Source organism: Diadema antillarum, unplaced genomic scaffold (assembly GCF_040938485.1).
Source record: "Diadema antillarum isolate AM-2024a unplaced genomic scaffold, OU_Dant_1.0 scf00000146, whole genome shotgun sequence".
NCBI classification, from domain to species: Eukaryota; Metazoa; Echinodermata; class Echinoidea; order Diadematoida; family Diadematidae; genus Diadema; species Diadema antillarum.
The window spans coordinates 2,904,880-2,923,576 of NW_027271035.1; the positions used below are offsets into that span (position 1 = coordinate 2,904,880).

Consider the following 18,697-nt stretch of genomic DNA (forward strand, 5'->3'; position numbering starts at 1 on the left):
GGCCCCGGGCCACCGTTAGTGTCGAGCACTGCGCTACAGCTTTTATGCAATGAAATATGAAATAAAACCTTTGGAAATAAATGTCTTTCAATATTGCAAATAACTTGGAAGCATCTATAGGTTATATACATTTACATGATTTTTACACATGAATGGATTCTGGATGCTGGTAAGGCATACAGAGTGGAAAACAGCATATTTTCCAAAGATGAGCACAGCATTTTCTTGAAAATCACCATGCACACTATTTGGAAAGTTTGGATGTAACACAAAAGTCATGAGAAACCTTATAAGTAGCACTAAATCTGCACACTTATCTATTGCAATCCCTCTTACTTTGGTCAATCTATTAGACATGAATTTCAGTCTTTGCACTACTTGCACAACTATTTGGGCTGAAACTTGTCTAGAGTTTGTTGGGCAGTTAAAATGGAAGTGCTTCTATTCCTACAATATCCTTTACCATATCATTTGATTTTACCCCACTGCTTCAGGCATCTTTCTGTTTTAAACTTGGCAAATATTTCAGCCAGAATGGCATGTGACAAATATAGCTACCACCACTTTGGCTTGTGAAAGTGAGGGGAGAATACTTGATGTGGCATTTCAAATCCATATAATACAATATGAGAAAAGATATGAAACACTGAGTTATTTCTACTTTGTTTTTTCAAATGCCTGTTGTAAGTTGAAACTACTGCTACTTCCATCCTACCTCAGGTACGTCCATTATATTCCTCTGGGTGCAGAGACATGCAGCAACATCTTATCTTTATAAGCTGTTGTAGCCAGGACTCATATCTACAAGCATTCTCAAGTACAGCAACACATGCTAACATAGTGTGTGGCCAATCCAAGTGTGCTGGTTTGGGAAATATTTAGATGTAAAATGTACCTCTCAGAGTGCAAAAAAACAAAAATGTATGACAGTTTTAATGACAGTGAGAACTGTACCCATTCACAGATATCGGACAACTACAGTGGAAACTCGATATAACGAGATGGTCGGGACCGAGCCATTTTCCTCGTTATAGCCGATATCTCGTTATATCAGTAGGCATAAAAGAAGGCATAAAATAATGACATTAATTTGCACATGTGGGACTACCTATCATATTTCCATCAATACTGAAAACTTGGTATTGTGTGTGAGGGAATTACTCACCTTTATGGGTAAGAAGATGTTTTTGCCAAGGAAATCCAATATCAAGAATGTGTTTCTCATTAATTGTTGATGTTTGAATTTGTGAATTTATATAGCTTGCGATTGTATCAAGATCGTCTGTGGATTGGTATGTGGTTATCGTATGGGTGTGTGTTGTGTGGAAAGCTTGAATATGGTCTGCACAATGCTGTGTGTGTATGTGACACATTCTGTATGTACATTATGACTGCGTGTGTGTGAAGACGGGGAATTCCCTAAGTAGAAGGCCAATCACAGCATCAGATTGCCTCACACCTGCTAAACGTCATGATGATGTCATGTATACATATGGCCGTCCCACCACGTTTTCTGCATGTATCAGTGTGCGTGCACACACACACTTCACACGTACAACATGCAGTGCTAGCTGGAGTGCACTGACGAAAATGATTATGTGTGTACAAGACAGTTTTTGGCGCATCAAGCTTTACAATCTCGGAAGATGATAGCACAGGCGAAGTAAAGCTTTACCGAAGGCATTTTGCTTTACCTCGCTATAGCAGGTTTGATTTACTATGTTTTTCTTTGTTTGGAAGTCACAAAATTTATCTCGTTATAGCAGTTATTTCGTTATAGCCGATCTCGCTATAAGAGTAGCATTTTACATAGACTTGTGTGGAAGGAAATTTGGGACCGAGAAAATTTCCTCGTTATAACCGATATCTCGTTATAGCAGTGTTCGTTATACCGAGTTTCCCCTGTATTTTGAAACATACAATGACATGAACGTCTCGTTCTAAAGATTCATGACATTTACATAGTTCTCGTGGTCATGCAAATGCAATGGGATGCGTGCATCAATCTCCTGTGTAAATGACACGCTCAATGACACTATTTATCTGAATCTGTGTGAAATAATGAACTTAGTCCAGTTTGAGGTATTATGTGAACCAAAATCACATTTGTGATATATCAGGGCGCAGGGACATAGAGCGTTTCACACACTTCTTGACCCAAACAAGTGATGAAAACTATGTAAGCACTGTCATAGCCATGCGACCATGGCATTTATATTGGACCCTTTGTTATACAATTTATTGATATTGAAATGGTCTAATAACATACCCTGGTAACCATAAAATCTTCGCACTTATTTTATCATGAGGGTTTTGATTTTACTATCTCTCATTTGGGGTAAATTCTCCATCGAAACGGGAAGTCATCTCTCCCACTCTCTGTGGGGTACATCATCCACGAGAAACAGGTTGGAGGGGGAATGTAGTTGGGGTAAGGCAGTTGGGGGCGGTGCATGCTAGCTGTCATCCATGTCTAGATTCCAGTCATCATCGCCCCATCCGGTAGTCTCCTGGTAACAAAAAAAACATGAGGAGAGGTTTTTAAGCATGGTATGCTAAAATGGAGCGGTATGGGCTCATGGTGAGAGCCAGTCAAACCTGTCTATAGCGGCCACCTGACGGGGATAAAAAAGAGTGGCCATTAAAGACAGGTGGCTGCCAAGGCAGATTTGACTATAGCTGGGACTTGCCAAAACAATATTAGAAGGCACAGTGAACGGAAAGAGAACAAGAGGAAGGAGAGACCGGAAGATATCAGCCAAGACTAGACAGTTTTAATGCCAGGAGAAGCATTGTGAGAGGACAGAAGGGTATAGAAAGGGACGGAGGAAGCCTGCTGCGAGATTTTTCTGTGGCAACCTAATGGTCTCCAACTTTGGAATATCTATAAGATGTAAGATGTTGAAACATGTCATTTATCTCGGATGTTGGCTGGTAGGAAAACTGATGTCATGGAAACTTTACCTGATCAGTGTTAAAATGCCATTGAGAGAGCAGCAAGTTGCAAACTAGCTTCCACAAAAAGTATTATACAAAATAGTTTCATTTGCTAATTTTTTCATCTTGTTTCGTTCAACACAGTGTTATAAAGTGCCTTAAAACTTTTCAGCATTCTGCACATTGAAATTACTGATCATTCAACAAACTTCAAGTATGTACAAGAGCGAATGCAGATAACTTGGAATACAACAGATCATGGATGTTAGAAAATTTGTTAGTCTTAGTTGTCTGAACAGTTTGCATGTTCACATATAAAAATCATTATCTCTGTCTTCCTTTTTAACTTCAAAATAATAGCTTATGTAGGAGTTTCCTTTGAGTGGGAGCCTTCATTAGCAACCACATGAATTAGAGCAGCAGTTCATCTTATAAAAAGTATGGCAGGAAAGCATGGATATGTTTATATTCTACCTACATGTAACAACCAGTTTGTGGGTTGAGGCTTTGCAACATACAGTGTGAAATGGTAGTGCATTGTTTTTTAACTACATGTACTACTTTCTTGTGTGAACACATCCAGCAAGGAACATCCAATCACTGGTCTTCTTGCTTTTTCACAAGACACAGCAGAAATGCTGAACAGGATTAAATGATGGGATTTATAAATGCTTTGCTTTATCTTTTAGTAAATTTCACAGAAAAACTCTCTTGACTTAATCATGCATACTTTGCACTGTTTCTGTCGCACAGATGTCTTCATAATGCAAAATTCAAAAGTATGATATCTTTGCAATGTCGACATGTCATCTACTGCAAAAGTGGATATTTTCACGCGACAAATTTTTCGCGCTCGACGGGGTAAGAAGAGTTTCGCGCATTTTTAATTCTGCGGAATCCAGACATCAAATACTGGAATATTATATGGGAGGTAAAAATATTCGCGTGCTTTTATTTTCGCGCTAGTTTCGGGTTACTCGAAATGCGAGAAAATTTCAACATCGCGAAAATTTCCACTTTTACAGTAAGTAAGAGACATTGTTCACATTCATAAGAAACTTCAGCATTGATAGAAAGGGATACTGCAGTGCTCAACAGAGAACAGCACAAAGTTGGTGAAAGACGTCCCAATAACCTTTTTCATTGTGAATTCATAATCTGATTTGGTCCCTTTAACATCAGAAGTACCCTTCCGATGTGAACATACCTCTTCTGCTGTCTCTGCAACTGCAAATGATAATGTCTCCTTCTTCCCTGATTCTCCAGTTGGAGCATCATCTAAGGCAGTTTTCTCTCCGGTAGTTCTACTTTTGTCTCCCGGATTCTTGGAAGAAAAACTGAAAGAGGGTTCCATGTCGGCAAAGAGATCATCTTCAGGAGCCGGCTTCGTGCGTACTTTAAAATCTGGAATTTCATACAGGTTTCCAAATTCTTGGGTCTGCTTGGATACAGTTGACCTGACAGAGTCTCCAGTTTTTCCTGTCTTTTGACTTGCTGTTTCTGGTTTCTGTTTTTCATGGGATGGTGTCTGTGGGCCTTTCAGTCTCAAAGTTTTCTTCCCTGCACCAACCAGTGGTGAGGAAGCCTTCTGTGGTGATGTTTCTGATGCACTCTGACTCCAATCACTACCCCAGTCACTCTGACCACTTTCTCCGGGGTCTTTTGAATGGCTATCTGTCCTGTGCAATGCTATATGTGTCCTGATCCGGGGGCTTTTCTGTGGGCTAGACTCCAGTTGGTCGGCATCTTCCCAATCGGACCAGTCATCGCCTGTTTCCGTGCTGTCCAGAGCAGGGATGGATCCAGCTGGGCTGTCGGCATCCCCGTTGCCTCCCGTATCCCTGGCTGCAGTGTCCTTGTGATAACCCTTGGGAGAGAGCTCTGCAGGCGAGGTGTCCTCACCAATGGGGAATGAGCCATTGTCAATGCTGCCCTCTGGTGACAGTCTGTGGGCTAGGCTACTCAACTTCTCCTTCCTAGGTGAGAGTGGGGCTGCACAGATACAAATACAAAATAGATGAGTGTATTACTATTATTCTCCTTTGTAGCCCAAGTTGACATTGCTACAATCATGCTTCAATATGTACCAAAATCAACTAAAGCAGAAAGTAAAAAAGATAAACATATCGTAGCTGGGGCAACAAGACCTCGTATCTGAAATTTTTGTGGAAATGACTTTGTTGGATTAATTGTCAGATAATCAGATATGTGATGTCCTATCCAAGTCCTAGCTGTTTAACCCCCTAAATGAAGCCACCACAGCATGTTGGAAGGACAGACTCTCCCATTTGCAATAGTGCTTTGGCTGCCATGTTTTTTTTTGCTCTCCCGAACATTTGACATTTTGAAGATACAAGGTCTTGTCGCCCCAGCGATGATATATTACTGAGACTACAGCATTTTGAAGATGAAAAAAGGGTTTTTCATGCAACTTCATAAGATGCTACAGTTCTTGCACTTATCAAACTGTGACAGCATTTGCAAAGAAATACTTAATTGCATTTCATCTTGTTTCAATACTTTATCACAATCTCATTTTCTAAAAAAATAAGCTATCAGTACCCATTTTTCAGGAAAGAGACATATGTTGCAAAAGAATGCACAATAACCACTATGATACTCAAGTACATTTCTATGATAAAGAGGTCTCATTTTCAAAAGAGATTTTCCTTCTCACCGTTCTCTTTCTCCGCCATCATCATCTTCCTCTTCTCCTCCCTGGCCAGTCGTCTCTGCTCGTTCCTCAGCCTCATCTCCTCCCGTCTCCTTTCTCTCTCCTCCTTCCTCGCTGCCAACTCCATGGCATCCTCCGCGACGGCCACACCCGTCTCCGAAATCTCCTCCTCCACGTCCTGCTTGGCGGGCCCTCTGTTTGTTCCCTCACCGTAGGGGTCTGACCCGGAGGCAGTCTGGTCCAGGGCAGGGATGGCGATGACCCCACTCACGGCAGTCAGATGTGGAATGGCGGTCAGCTTACTTGACTTACTCGCCTTATGTGGAAACTGTTAGAATGTAGAGAAGAGCAGGCCAAATGGAATTTTAAAATAAAATTTGTTGCAAGCCAGCAATATTTAGATACATGCATATGAATGTACTTATATGAATAATTCAATTTCATTCTTGAAATGCATGGCCACTTAGCCATAATGCCATTATCTTATACCATTTCTATTTCCAAAGGTTTAGGTATTAATTGACAAGTTATAGAGTATACAAAGACTGTGTTGGTAAAAGTTTGAAAAAAAAATATTATCAGTACCCAAGAAACCAGTTCAAAGGAAATGTTTTGAATATTGTGACATTTACTTTTGGCCGACCCTCCACGAAATACTTGATGCGGCTGCCCCCGACAACGACCTCTGGGCCAAGGATGTGTACCAAGTCTGCTAGGGCTCGCAGGCTGTCAGCAACAAGGTTGGTGTGGTGATCCTTTAGACCTAGCAGGAGCTGCAAGCATGACCAACAAGAGAGAAAGTGGGTCATTCTCAAAATGCGACAAACATTTAGACAAAAGTAAAATTTGCAGTACACTACTTGTATGTCTAATCAAAGGTAACTTGAAAAAAATATTCCTCTTGTTTTCCTTCTGTCATAACTTCACATTTCCATGCTACTGATATAGGTCAATATGGAAAGACCATTCCTTCGAATCACTTTGACTTTCAGAGCTGTCATCAGAATATTTCCACATACTGTAAAAAAAAACCCCAAGCACACAAAAAAGCAATTTCCATATGTATTTTAGCAATACTGGCACCATTCCACTGAGTGCAGCCTCATACACACTTCCCCTCTTTGTTCGATACAATGATCCATGTGAAACTTCAGACGGCAGGACTGTGAGGGGGAAATATCAGAGAGTGCGATTTGAAAAACTGAAGTAAACTGTGACTGATGAGAGGACGCACCTGTGGCAGAACAACATTCTTGAGAGTGGCTTCATCGAAGAGATCGACGTAGGAGGAGAAGTGTTGGAGGAGGAGACTACGAACATGCATCTCTCGGGACTGAAAGACCTGAGCCAGGACTGGGATCATGTGCCGCTGGAACATATCCAGGGGTAGGATGGGATTGATGCGGTGCGCCAGAAACTCTGGGTTCTTCTTAGAATCTGAAAGGGGAGCGAGAATGGTCAACAATGTGGCAAAATAAGTTTCCATTATAGCACGAAAAAAACTTGTATACCCGTATACTTGCTAAGTATTGTCATTGACAGTCCTACAAATAAAAATGGGCAGCTGTACTATGTTTAAAAATAATTCTCTAAAGATTATCAACACAAATTTTGAACTTAGATAGACTATTTCTTCTAAAATCTGACCTTTTAGCCTTTTAGACAGGTAAAAATAATGAGAAAGAAATTCATATTTGCTTCTAAAACTACCACTGCGTGCCCATCTCCCACCACACAAGAACATAACTGGAAAACAGCTTGCTCTTTGGAGGAATGAAATTTCAGATCAACAAAAAACAGATCAAAGCCCTTCAAGCCTGTGGCATGCACTTTGAATAACATCATACTGTTTTTGTTCTATTTTTTTTTTGAGTTATCACATTTCTCCAAATTGGTGTATGAAACTGAAGTCAACACACACTTATCACTTTGACATAACAAAAGTGCAAGCTCACACCAAAGATGAGAAACTACAACATTGCTTCATTGGAAATATCACTTTAAACTTCTCATTAGTAGAATGATGACTCCCAAGAAATTAGATCAGGGGCTATGTTTCAATAATAAATTACCAGCTTTATACTATTAACATTAGCATATAAGAGTCTCTCATAGGTCATATATGCACGATTTGCAAACTCAAATACGTGCAAACACTCGCCTAGCACTACATTGCGTACAGGGACACCCCTGAACCCCCAGAATGACATGCGTATTTCATACTCTTTTCAGAGCGCCTTATGCTACAAAGTTCCATGATTGACTACCGGTGAACTGTAATTCAGCGAAGATTTAGCTATATGCTGCCAAATGAGTTGATCACACTATGCTTAAGGCCAACCTCTGCGGGGGGTCAGAAGATGGGGGAAGACCATGCTGACCGCTACCGGTTCGGCCATCACAAAGCTGTTGGTGATCGGCGTGAGGAGTCTGGAGGCAACCAACTGGGACGGGAGGCGGTAGAGGTGGGAGGCCAGCCCCTCGAAGAAGGTGTTCTTCTCTGTCTCATTCTTCAGCACAAGTTTGTTTAGGAAACCCATGATGTCAAGGAAATCGTTTCTGACGGAATAAATTCATGCAATACGGTTTCATTAAATATTACTCACAGCAAAATGGGAAAGAGTTATATGGGCAGACATGTTCCTATTTCCTCTTCCATCCCCCCTCCCATTACAACTTTGTACAGTCATATTTTGTCAATTTTGTCTATCTTCAGTATCAACTGAACCCTCAAATGTTGTTTTGCATCTGTGCTGGAGTTATTTTCTATTTGGGCTGTATGTTGCTTTTATAGATGTATGTAAATTTGACCAAGATCTTGCAATTTAGAAAAACACCCTTCAGTTGATTTTCTCGCAACCTGGCACGGGTTTCCTACACAAGGTGTCGACAAGCTGATCAGATTACAGTGGTGTACAATGTAGGTCAAACTTTGGCTAAATACAGCAATTTTTGCTATGACTAGTTGTACATGTAGGAATGTCCAGCGGTAATATAATGTGGTAAGTGTACAAATAATTGTAGAAAATATCATTACTTGAAAGGATCATAGTCAAAAGTCAAAAGTCATGGTCAAAGGTCAGTTTACGCCAAACCCTCATGAAAACTGTCCAGCCATGATATCACTTAATTGACAAGATAGAAATGAATTTACAATTATTTACATGAAAATGATAGTGAAGATAAGTGAATGGGCATGGAAACTAATAAGGTCAAAAATGTAAAGCTTCCACACACAGTTTTCAGCTCGGAATGTTCAGAGGTAATACAAGTGCATCACCTTGAAAGAAAGATAGAAATAATTAATTGCCTAAAAAAGACGGATCAAGGGTCAAGGTCAAAGGTCACTGAAATTAACATAAATATATACTTTCCTGGTAAAAACTTCTAATAGCAGTTTTCAAACTTAAATGTGAGGAAAGAAAGAAAAACAAATTATCATGGGCAACTGAAACTGCAGTGTATAAAATATGAAGAACATGCCTTCCAGCCACATTGAGATTTAAAATGTAAAGTGTAAATTCTAAAAAGAATACATGTTGCAGTCGAATGGGACTAAACAACACTGCATTTTGTACCAGAAAATACAGTTGATAACAAAGGTCACATTACAAGGTGACACACAATCCTACCGCTCTACTCCTTGCTAATAAGTAACTCACCTGAATAGCTCATCGGACAGCAATGTGCTCATCTTTGGTCTCAGTTTGGGGTCAGGATTAAGGAACTGTTCCTCCATTTTGATGGAAAAAGCTTCAGAAATACTCCCTACATGGAAGGAGGGAGGGGATGAACAAATATATACATGTGTATGACACTTTCCTTCCATAATATGCATGGAATATTGGTAATCTTACTGTTTTCACTAAAGATTACAATTGTACCTTCTTCATTTACTGTTCAATACATGGCTATTGCACACAACACACTATTGCTAAGACTGACCAAATAAACTTCTGAATGCAAATACAGTGCACTCCTGTTATAATGAACATAGTTATAACGAAATTTGAGTTACAAAGATGTAAAAATTCAGGCTGCCTCATTATCTGCTCCATGCGTTTAACTGTTTATTTCTTCGGTTATAGTGAAATCTGGATATAACAAAAGAAAACTGTTGGTCCCGAAGACTTCATTATAATGAGAGTTTACTGTAGAAAGAAAGTCATTTAACTCAGAATAATATTTTTAATATTTTATGATACGGCGAGACCTTTTAACTAGTAATGTCTTTAATAGCAGCAAAGCCACAACAGTTACCGGTACTTCGTACTCAATGTTATCTGAAAACAAGGATTTCAAATTGTTCACAATTATATACCTGATTCTGCTTGCATTTCTAATAATATGTTGCTTTGATTTCTGTGATTTAATTCCTGGCAGACTTTGCATGTTGAGGTTTTGTTCATAAAAATTACATTGTTTGTAAGGACATGGGCTAGGGAGACAAGCTTACCTAAGTCACCTAGATATTCCAAGAGAGTGAGAGCCAAAACCCCAAATCCATATGCATCCCGAGCATGACCTATGCTAGGCCCGACTGATGTCTTGATTCCTTCAACTTTCTCTTCAGGAGGTATGGCTTGGGAATTCCTTAGCGGTCTGCTCTGCACCAGAAACTGAAAAGATGGAACATAAACCATGGTATTTAGGTGAACGAATATAAGTAATGGTAACACTGGAAACCATCTGATAACCTAAATATATCTAAACAGAAATAAATGAATGAATGAATGAATGAATGAATGAATGAATGAATGAATGAATGAATGAATGAATGAATGGATACATGAATAAATAAATGAATAAATAAATAAATAAATAAATAAATAAATAAATAAAAACACATCTAAAATGTTAAAATCTGGCACTGACCTAATGTGATCACTATGCCCACACTCCTTTGACAGGAAATTCCTGTCATTCATGGTGCTCACCTGAAGAGTGGCATCCTCAAATTTGCATAGATGCTCCATGCCCCCAAGTCTCCAGCCTCCATCACCGCTGCTCACATAGATAGATGACAGACACACATTATTGTGTGACACTCCACCCTGAATATATCACAAAGGTAAACAAAAAGACATCACAACCTTTTGATAATCATCTCACACCTAGTTCAAGTCAAACAAATAAGTTACATATTAGTTATAATTATAAATATTTCAACTGTGGAAACATAACACAATAAAGTTGGTGCTGATAAAAAATATATCGATGCTGATTAAGAGGTAAATACCCGCACGTATTCAAACATGCTGAATAGATCACTCAATATTAATAATCCAAACTTTGAAAGGAATAAAGGCAATGTGAAACTTAATTGAGTGATGTGTACACACACACACACACACACACACACAAATGAAAACATTTCAAAAAGAATTTCAACTTAAGCTAAGAACACACAGTGGTATAATCTTGCTTCCTTACAAATTAATTGGGACAATCAATTGCCAATAGTGTGATGCCTGGATATTGTCTGGGCCTCCCTTTCATTCCATATATTACTAACTCTGACACATGTGAGACTTCTCAAAACTGGCTGCTTACTCTGTCATGCAGAAAGCTCAGGGCTTCCACCACATTGTAGATGCCAGCGCAGATTTCTTCCGGACTCAGCATCTCAATGACCAGCTCCAGGGGCTTCACTTGCTCAGTGATCAAGTAGGTGCTGTCCACGTTGTTGCACGACGCAAAAAATTTCAGGATGGTCGGGTGGCGAAGTACCTTCAGTTGCTGGGAAGGCAAGGGAAGTAAGAGATAATTTACTTGACGATATACTGTATCTTGATTTCACCTGAACATCATCTCATCAACCTGATGTTTGGAATTTTGTCACGTAACCAGGAGCAAAAAATCAATGGCAAATGACTGAGATATATGACAAGATCAAGTAAGAAATGCAGCAAGTAGAATGCACATGATCATACACAGACAATATACCGGTACACACTTCTCAACCAGCGTCTTTCAACTCGCCATTGATTTTCAGTTCCTGTGTTGTTTAAACTTTACTTGAAAGACATATGTTGCGCATCGGTAATAGTAAATGGCTAACTTCAGTTTCAGATCATGCAGGCACCACACACCGTGATCTTTTGTGAAGAGTAAGTTTGTTTTGAGCAACGACTTGAAAGTCAGTGTCGATATTGACAGTTCAGACAATCAATTTGGTTCAAATTCATGTAAGCGTCTGGAAATATCAAGCTATTTCAAATTCAATACTGAGTATAGAGCCTACTGACAATGTAATTTTGGTGTAATTTGGTTCATGGAATTTGAAATATCTTCATGGATATGAAAGTACATTAATTCAATGCTGTAGATTCCAAGGTCGAAATCGGTGACACAGCCTTCAATGTGAGGAATGGTCACTTTCAATTACCCTCTAACTCATTAAATTTAAGAATTCTGTTTTTGATTGATTTTTAAACATAGTATCCAAAGCACAACTACTGCATTGGAACTGGCTAACGTTCGACTCAACTCACTCAAGTAAATTTGAAGACAATGAAGTAGTACATGTATGTTTACATTAGTAGGGGCAAGCATGGTGTCACCGGACACCATGGTATTACCGGACACGCACATTTTTGCGTACTAATGACATTCTGTACGCGCGAGACTTCATAGATTAGCCTCACAGAACTTTGTGTGGACCGAAATCGCAAAAAACGCCACATAAAAATGTAACAAGAGACCCGCGGGTCTAGCGCTCACCTGAGTATCGCAAGTTCACCTTTCACGCAGTCACTAATCTAAATTATTCACAGCTCTACCAAAATTTGACCAGGCATTCTCAAGTAGAAGATGAAACTGTACAATAAGGGCCCAAATTTTTTAAGATTCCTTAATTTGGGGGGGGGGGGGATTGGGGCCCCCTGGGGCCCTCTGGGTGGGGCATGGTGCCCATTTTTATAAATTGAGATCCTGACCCCCTAGGGATGCTACCTGCCAAGTTTGATGAAAATACATCATGAGGTTTTCAGGAAGAAGATGAAAATGTACAATTCAGGTCCCCATTTGGACCTTCCCAACCAACCCCCCCCCCCCCCCCCCCCTGCCCCCAAGAGGGGCACCCCTTGATCTCCTATGAACAAACTTGAAAATACAGTCATTAATGTACTCACTCATAGTATTATCTTACCTCTATAACTTCTGATTATAGAGAAGATTTTTAAAGATTCCTTCATTTTGGGGGTTTGGGGCCCCCCTGGGGGCCCCCTGGGTGGGGAATGGTGCCCATTTTAAGAAATTGAAATCCTAACTCCCTAGGGATGCTACCTGCCAAGTTTGGTGAAAATGGGTCATGGGGTTCTCAAGAAGAAGATAAAAATGTACAATTTAGGCCCCATTAGGACCCCTCCTCACCCCCCTCCCCTGGGTCCCAAGGGGGGCACCCCTGATTCTGCCATGAACAAACTTGAAACTACAGTTATCAATGTACAAACTCATAGTATTAACTTAGCTCTATCACTTCTGGTTCTGGAGAAGAAGATTTTTACAGATTCCTTAAGTTTGGGGCGTTTGGGCCCCCTGGGGGCCCCCTGGGTGGGGCATGGTGCCCATTTTAACAAATTGAGTTCCTAACCCCCTAGGGATGCTACCTGCCAAGTTTGGTGAAAATGGGTAATGGGGTTCTCAAGAAGAAGATGAAAATGTACAATTTAGGCCCCATTAGAACCCCTCCCCACCCCCCTCCCCTGGGTCCCAATGGGGGCACCCCTAATTTTGCCATGAACAAACTTGAAACTACAGTCATCAATGTACTAACTCATAGTATTAACTTAGCTCTATCACTTCTGGTTCTAGAGAAGAAGATTTTTACAGATTCCTTAATTTTGGGGGGTTTGGGCCCCCCTGGGGGCCCCCTGGGTGGGGCATGGTGCCCATTTTAACAAATTGAGTTCCTAACCCCCTAGGGATGCTACCTGCCAAGTTTGATGAAAATCGGTCTTGGGGTTTTCAAGAAGAAGATGAAAATGTAAAAAGTTTACGCACGACGCACGACGCACGACGGACGACGGACGACGGACGACGGACGACGGACGACAGACGACGCACGACGCACGACGGACGCCGGACGAAGGGCGATCGCAATAGCTCACTTGAGCCTTTGGCTCAGGTGAGCTAAAAACACGAAAAAATTCACATTTTACCTCAAATTTATAGTTGAGTGACCCGCACCTCGTTTATAGTTAATATTTATGCATGTTTGAATCACATTTCGCGACTGAAATTCTATGAAATCCCACTCACATACAGGAAAAATGCTGAAGATTCTATTAGAACCAAAAGTTCACTGATCAATATCGGAAAAATTGTAGCTATCGTCCTCAAATGCGAACGATGCGGAATAATTGTGCGCTAAAGGGGCACGCAACTCATCACCCGCGCGTGCAGCTCCCATAGACAAAGCACGTATACTCTAACCAGTTGTCGATTTCTCACGAGGTTTTATTGCGTGAACTGTTCGAAATGGTCAAGACAGACATTTTACTGTAAAATACGAAATTTGAGCTTCGTTTGCCGATTTTTTTGTGTGTCATCCGCTCGGTGAGAATGTGTACGGTGATTTGTGGGATGAATTGTGATTCTGGTGCAAGGATTAGGTGAGAAAGACCTCGATTATTCGATTACGAAAATAGCGTCCGGTAATACAATGCAATTTTGCACGGCGCAAAATACCACTATTTTTAGAGGGGTATGTTTGAAGCATATTTTCTAAAAACTGGAACGAAGAAATGACGCAAGTTGGCTGAATTCGTAATTTCCATGAGTCTGTGAATAAGTGGTGTTGTTTTTAGCCGAAATTTCATTCTATGAGTACGGAATTCAAAGCCACAAAGAAAAGCGTCCAGTAATAGGATGTTCCACCCTACTTGCAGTGAAGGGTCTATTTGTTGATCTACAGTATACACTGTGTTTAGTGTGTACCGGATCGGTTTCTACTTCTAGCCCGACCAGACGTCACCCTCAGCGACATGACCCCTAACCTGTGTTAGGCCCTAGACCGTCTAGCCGTAGACAGAAAGATCTGTCTGTCTGAAGCAGAGGAGTCTTTTATTTTTTTTGTTGACGTTATCGCTCTCCTCCGTATAAGGAGGTAGGAGGGGATCCGTGAAGCCAGATGCAGTCTCCGCGGAACATTTCCCCGACGACCAGATACGGACCGATCTTTCGGTCAACATGACCCCTTGCCTTGGCTTGGCAAGGCAGTCTGGCCTTGGCCTTGTAACGCGAGAACTCTCTATTCCTGGATACAGTTTTTACACATCATTTAGACATTGATTTACCTTAGCAGCATGCTGGTATATTTGCTCATGTTTCCCTTCCTCGTCGTGTTTGTGAACGAAAACCGAAACCCGAGATCCATCTGAACGTTTTGCTGGATGAATTTTCCAGTCCTGGTGCTGAGTGGAGGCTGTATCGGGTAGCGGGTCCTCGAGGGTGCAGCCCGCGAGTGCACTACTCTCAACGCCCATGATTCACCGTGCCGTGTGTGGACGTGGGAAAAGCGGCGTCCGACGTCCACGCACACACTCGAAACGCAGAAAGGACTTGTTCTGCGGTTTGTATTGTTAATTTCCTTGAAAAGGAATTAAAAACTGCACTTGTCTCTGAGAAGAAAAAACATTCATTGATAAACTGGAATAGAAATCATGCTTTCACAACTGAGACCGTGTACGTTAGAAATTGGGAAGATTACACGCTGTGCATTCCAGTCACAACCTTACGTGGGCGTCGCCATTTTGACTCTAATCCTTTGAAATGTCGCCCTCACGAGAAGAAGACACGTCACAACGTATACCAGTACACGTCACCTGACATTTTGACCGATTGAGTAGGCCTGTATTAAAAGGACAAAACGTTCATTATTTCTCTCAGCTTGAATTTGAGCTTTGATTCCACTGTTCTTGGCTACAGCTTCATTTTTAACATACCCTAACCACTCATTTTCATATGATACAAAAATAGATAAAAAATTACAATTCACATAAAAACGGAGTATAGGCCTACCGTCAATTTTACAGATTTCATTGTTGTACAACAGAACAACAACAACAAAAACCTAGGGGGATAACGAGACATGATACCATAGTCATGAGTGGTTTCTATTGCTTGAGAAGGACCTATGCGAGCAAAAAAGACGAATGCAAAAATTGGCATCAAGTATTATTAAAAAAAATAATTTTGTAAAATAATTGGCAGTGCCCACTGCCAGAGGCGGATCCAGGAAAATTCTGTCCGGGAGGAGTGGGGGGCAAAAAAACACAAACAAAAACTACCGTGCGATTGTTAATTTTTTTCCCATTTCCGGGTTTCATTGGCTGACAAGCAAAACAAAATACATTGTACATAGTAGTATACGAAAACCACCATGAATCATACAGCCATGCATCGTCATAGATAATAATGCTGTTATCAATTTTGTGTCGTGTATTTGATCTATGGGGCAAATTATTTGTAAAATAGGGCCCCATTTTCTCTCTCCTTTCTTTCTTTAGATTGACAACAACAACAACATTATGGTAGGCCTATCAATATCAACCAAGGGGGGGGGGGGGGGGGTTCTGTAAGTACTCAGTTTCCCACGACCTTCCCATGCCAGGGTCCTGCCATCATCCCTGCCTTCTAACGAAACCATGTTTACATTTGCGCTAAGAAGGACAAAGCACACAACAATTTTGTTCAAGAACATAAGCCTGTACATTTTCGCTCACTACAAAAGAAGATTAAACAAACACACAAACAAAAAACAAACAAACAAACACACTCACACACACACAAAAACCCAATCAATCATCAAACAACAAGCAAACAAGGAACAAAAAGAACTTTGTATACAAGACACGCAAAAATTGTTCTGGCAATGATTTCACGGGTAACAACTGTCATGACTGTGTTAACCTGCCCTGTTCATTATTGTGATCAAGTACATGAACCCACGGGAGCTGCAGGTGTCATGCATAGGAAAGGTCTGCTTTTACCGTCTCCATACACTGCCAGCATGTATATCGACAGTGCGGGAACAATGTCAAAGTAGGATGTTTTCCCTTTGTAATGATACAAACTTTTACTTATCAGGTCAATATTGTTTATCAAGTGTGCGTGTTTTTTTTAAACCATAAATGCATTAAATCCATATGAGTATATGAATATAAGAACGACCCAAGTCCATGGAAGACCATTTCGAGTGAACTAATAAAAACTTCATATCTTTTTTATTTGTCCAATAATATTCTATTTAACTGTGATGGGAAGGCAACATTTAAATTAGAACATATATTATTATGACAATTAACATTTACATTAATTGTGGAGAGGCCATTTTGTGTGGTGGACTTGGGTCGTTCTTTGATTCATATGGACTTGGGTCGTTCTTTGATTCATATACATGATATTCTGCTATAGAGACGAGAGAAGGATGAGAGAGGGCGCTATAATATGAATGTTAGAATGACCCAAGTCCTTCATTCTTACATTAATATAAGATTTAACTCATTCATTTCAGGCACTTCCGGGGGTAATTAGGATTTATCATTCATACACAAGATGAGTCCATGCATAAGCTACAATTTCCCATGTCAAACTGAATTTGGCCAAAAATTGGACTTGGGTGGTTCTTATATTCATGTCTTCATATGTTTATCACCAGTGTCGAGCATTATTTCAATTTGGGCGTTTTGTTATATCTCTCTCGAAGATTAAAGTGTTATTCCTGAGGCCGTCAGGGAAGCGTTGATTGTCCATCAACATTAATTCAAGTGAGCCGGAAACGCTTGTCCCATGTTTAACACGTGTCCATGACAACCGAAAACAAAGTACAGCTAAAACCAACTTAACCCAAAGAGCAACGTAGATTGAGTGAAAGCAGCAACATTATCAGAACACATCAGTGAAAGTTTGAGGAAAATCGGACAATCGATGCAAAAGTTATGAATTTCTGAAATTTTGGTGTTGTAATGACTGGATAAGGAGATTACTTCAGTTTATGACATCATGTGTGGACAACAATATAAAGAAAAGATAAAGAAAATTGAACATACTTTCACTTTTCTACCTTAATGCCAAGAGCACTTGACTCACCTCTTTCAGAAAGTATGGGGAATGACATACCCTTAACATAATGTGAGTAACAAACAGATGGAATATGTAATTCAAATGAAAAATGATGTTTTTTTTTAAAAGGAATTCTTCTGTTATTTTTGTTTAATTTGTTGTCCTGGTGTCATAAACTCTAGTAGTCTCCTTATCCCCAAACCGAACCCTCAGCATATTATGGGCTTTGTTATGATTTCTTTTTCTCTATTTTTTTTTTGAAGAGCCAAAACTCTGTGGGTAGGCCTATGTGTTAATATGGGAGGAGGGCTGTAGCCCCCAACCCCCTTCCGTTCTGCCGCCCATGTAAGCGCTGTATACCGTGTATTCTTTCGGAATATGACTATAACTTTCATGTGCCATTAAGCAAGTTCATCCTGTTAACCCTGCATGTATCAAACTAATCGAAATTCATTCAGCGGCTGTTCAGGGTCCTATATCCGTCAGGAAGGAAATTTGTATTATCTCTATGGATTCTGGCAGCGACAGCCACCCACGTTCTTTACAACAAAACCAACAAAAAAGAAAAAGAAAGAGAAAAAAAGATAATGTTTTCCTTTTTGTGTATTTTGCAAGAGGCATGAACATTATAGAACTTTGTCTTTAAGCTCATCCAGCCCGAATATGGATTTGTTTTCAAATGCCGCATCCTACCAGAAAGTATACATCAACCAATCGATAATGAAAGTTTCGAATATAGATAGGATTTCGATACAAATTAATGGGTTATCATTCCCAGGCTGCGCTTCAGGTGAGCAAAGTTTTACTCTCTATTTGATAATGCAAATTATTAAGTTTTGAAAATTAATAACAGCGCTGAAGCTCCAAAATAGTTGTGGGCAGTGAAATTCGCCTTATTCCAGCTTACAGCGAAATGCCTGCCACCCCACTTAGCTTTAGTTCAACTTGATCGAAATCACAACAAACGCTACCTTGCATGTCAGGCCCGCCACACACATCTCGACACATACACATACCTAC

At 40.3% G+C, this 18,697-nt stretch overlaps 1 protein-coding gene across 1 annotated transcript; it reads right to left on the reverse strand.

Moving 5' to 3' along the window:
* Positions 1–1,973: 1,973 nt before the first annotated feature.
* Positions 1,974–15,099, reverse strand: LOC139721651 (protein-associating with the carboxyl-terminal domain of ezrin-like). The gene is made up of 11 exons (XM_071632981.1): positions 14,911–15,099; positions 11,165–11,350; positions 10,549–10,665; positions 10,068–10,230; positions 9,274–9,379; positions 7,953–8,170; positions 6,846–7,048; positions 6,244–6,384; positions 5,615–5,939; positions 4,145–4,929; positions 1,974–2,510 (listed from the first exon to the last, which is right to left on the reverse strand). The coding sequence occupies exons 1-11, from the start codon at positions 15,097–15,099 to the stop codon at positions 2,457–2,459; spliced, it is 2,487 nt and encodes an 828-aa protein (XP_071489082.1). The 3' UTR covers positions 1,974–2,456.
* Between the last annotated feature and the right edge of the window lie 3,598 nt (positions 15,100–18,697).

Excerpts from the sequence above, each read along its gene's own strand:
- LOC139721651 (XM_071632981.1), bottom strand. The coding sequence starts at position 15,099 with ATGGGCGTTGAGAGTAGTGCACTCGCGGGCTGCACCCTCGAGGACCCG. Across the intron at positions 8,171-9,273 it reads CTGTCCGATGAGCTATTCAG|AAACGATTTCCTTGACATCA; the intron begins GTGAGTTACTTA and ends TTATTCCGTCAG. Across the intron at positions 5,940-6,243 it reads TCGTGGAGGGTCGGCCAAAA|TTTCCACATAAGGCGAGTAA; the intron begins GTAAATGTCACA and ends ACATTCTAACAG.